This window comes from Arachis duranensis, chromosome 2 (assembly GCF_000817695.3).
Source record: "Arachis duranensis cultivar V14167 chromosome 2, aradu.V14167.gnm2.J7QH, whole genome shotgun sequence".
Lineage (NCBI taxonomy): Eukaryota > Viridiplantae > Streptophyta > Magnoliopsida > Fabales > Fabaceae > Arachis > Arachis duranensis.
The window spans coordinates 81,259,473-81,261,942 of NC_029773.3; the positions used below are offsets into that span (position 1 = coordinate 81,259,473).

At 30.9% G+C, this 2,470-nt stretch overlaps 1 protein-coding gene across 1 annotated transcript; it reads left to right on the top strand.

Annotated features, from left to right (window-relative positions):
* The first annotated feature begins 141 nt into the window (after positions 1-141).
* LOC107475292 (trihelix transcription factor GT-3b) lies at positions 142-1,609 on the top strand. The gene is made up of 2 exons (XM_016094920.3): positions 142-511; positions 967-1,609. The coding sequence occupies exons 1-2, from the start codon at positions 194-196 to the stop codon at positions 1,531-1,533; spliced, it is 885 nt and encodes a 294-aa protein (XP_015950406.1). The 5' UTR covers positions 142-193; the 3' UTR covers positions 1,534-1,609.
* The last annotated feature ends 861 nt before the right edge of the window (positions 1,610-2,470 follow it).

The following is a 2,470-nucleotide window of genomic DNA, read 5'->3' on the forward strand; positions in this document are numbered from 1 at the left end:
ATCTTTTCTTCCTTCCTTTCTCTTCAAGACACCCATCTCATCATCTTTTCTCTAATCAGACCTTCTTCAATTCTTTCTAGAACTTAAAAGAATTCACACATACATACATATATATCCCTTTATTTCTTTCTTTCCTTTTAACAAAAACAAAAAAAACATATATTATTATTGTTATTATTGAAGAACAATAATAATGGAGGGTCATCATCAACATCATCAACAACCACAACAACATCTTCTTCAACAAATTCTTCTACCCCATCATCAACAACAAAATATGATAATAAACGTGGATGGTGGTGGAGGAATTAGTGACAGGTTTCCACAGTGGAGCATACAAGAGACAAAAGAGTTTCTAATGATACGTGCGGAGCTTGATCAAACTTTCATGGAGACAAAGAGGAACAAGCAATTGTGGCAAGTCATATCCAATAATATGAAGGAAAAGGGTTACCACAGAAGTGCAGAACAGTGCAAGTGCAAATGGAAAAACCTTGTTACCCGCTATAAGGTCAAATTTATTACCCTATATATTCTTTCAATTTTTTATATACATCATACACATACTTATTATTTTCAATTTACTTAATTTTCATTTTTTTCTTAAATTTATTTCTTGCATAAAAGTGTCCGCTCTCTACAAATTATGTAAAAGTAATAACATTTTTCAAAACCCAATATGCCGCTTTGCATTTTAATTATTATTCTAAAGTCTAAACTAATCTGTATAATTAGTAATTATTTTCTATGAAATATAGTAGTTAATTAATTCTAATAGTTACTTTAATCTCATCCACGCGTCTACACAGATAATAATAAGTTTCTACTTATAGAATTTTCTAAGGTATATATATATGGGTAGTTAAGTTTATTAATTTTTGTAATAATTTATTTATATATGGGTAGTTAAGTTTATTAATTGATAGTTATGTTTATATGTATGTTTTATGATGTAATAAACTAAAGGGATGTGAAACAATGGAGCCAGAAGCAATGAGACAACAATTCCCATTCTACAATGAAATTCAAGCAATTTTCACATCAAGAAGCATGCAAAGAATGCTTTGGGGTGAAGGTGAAGGAACTTCAAAGAAGAACAAACCCATGCAATTCTCATCCGAAGAAGAAGAAGAAGAAGACAACGATGAAGAGAGTGAAGAACATCAAAAGGGTAGTACTAGAATGAGAAGAAAAAAGAAGAAAGCAAAGATAAGTAGTGGGAACAATAAGAATAGTGGTGATTTTCTGAATAATTTGAAGGAGATTCTTGAGGAGTTCATGAGGCAACAGATGCAAATGGAGGCGCAATGGATGGAGGCGTTCGAGTCGAGGGAGAAGGAGAGGAGGATGAAGGAGATGGAGTGGAGGCAAACAATGGAGGCTTTGGAGAATGAGAGGATAATGATGGATCAAAGATGGAGAGAGAGGGAAGAACAATGGAGGGTTAGGGAAGAAGTTAGGGCTCAAAATAGAGATGAACTAATCACAACCCTCTTACACAAACTACAACAACAAAGTGAAGATGATTTTTAGTAATCTTGTCTTGTTTTGCTTCTTGTTATGTCTTCAATTCTCAAAGGAAAGCTTAATTTTGGAGGTTTGTAGAAAGTTATATATTTCTTTATAATTACTTCCAATATTTCTCTTTTTTTTAAGCCTTATGTGCTCTTATATATTTACTTAACAAACATAAAAAGAGTAATAATCTAGTTATCAAAAATAATGGAATAACTAAACAATTTCCCACTATATATAGCTGGTAACTAAAGAGACAAAACTTAACACTTGTTCACACTAGCTGTATAGAAAGTGAAGAGATGCATGCAATCTTAGTGACTTTTCTTAGAGATATAATCATTCATTTGTATTCTTTTATCAGTTTAAGTTTTTAAAAGGAGTAATTTGATGATAAATTTTAGGTGAAAACTCAGGTAAAGTCGACTTCACGTGAAGTTAATATTTGAGAGCCGTTAGATAAAAATTTAGTCAAACCAGTCAAATCATCTAACTGTTCTAAGGTATCAATTTCACGTAAAATTAACTGCATCTGAGTTTCCACCTAAATTTTATCTATTTATAAAAAAGTTAGCTATGTTAATTAACTATTGGTATATGTTGCTTCTTCTCTACTACACTACGCAAAGTAAGCCTAATTTTTGGAGATTTGTTATTATAACTCTCAAGTTTCTTGGATAAGATAAATATAAATGAAAAAATTTTATGGTTATAATAATTTTTTTCTACTAACTTTGTATTTCTTAGCTTCTTGTGTTGTTGCCCCATTAATTAGCTTTTCTTTAGCAAATGCAAAGTAGTGAAAGTATACAAAAGGCTTCCATTTTCTTTTTTTTTTTCTTTTTTCTCTCCCTCTCATTTTTTTTGTTATTGGTGGATATCTTAATTATGATTTTATTTGGGGTCATGCAACTAGGAACTAGCTAGCTCTGTTATCATTTGAGAGAAGACCAAT

Excerpts from the sequence above, each read along its gene's own strand:
- LOC107475292 (XM_016094920.3), top strand. The coding sequence starts at position 194 with ATGGAGGGTCATCATCAACATCATCAACAACCACAACAACATCTTCTT. Across the intron at positions 512-966 it reads ACCTTGTTACCCGCTATAAG|GGATGTGAAACAATGGAGCC; the intron begins GTCAAATTTATT and ends AATAAACTAAAG.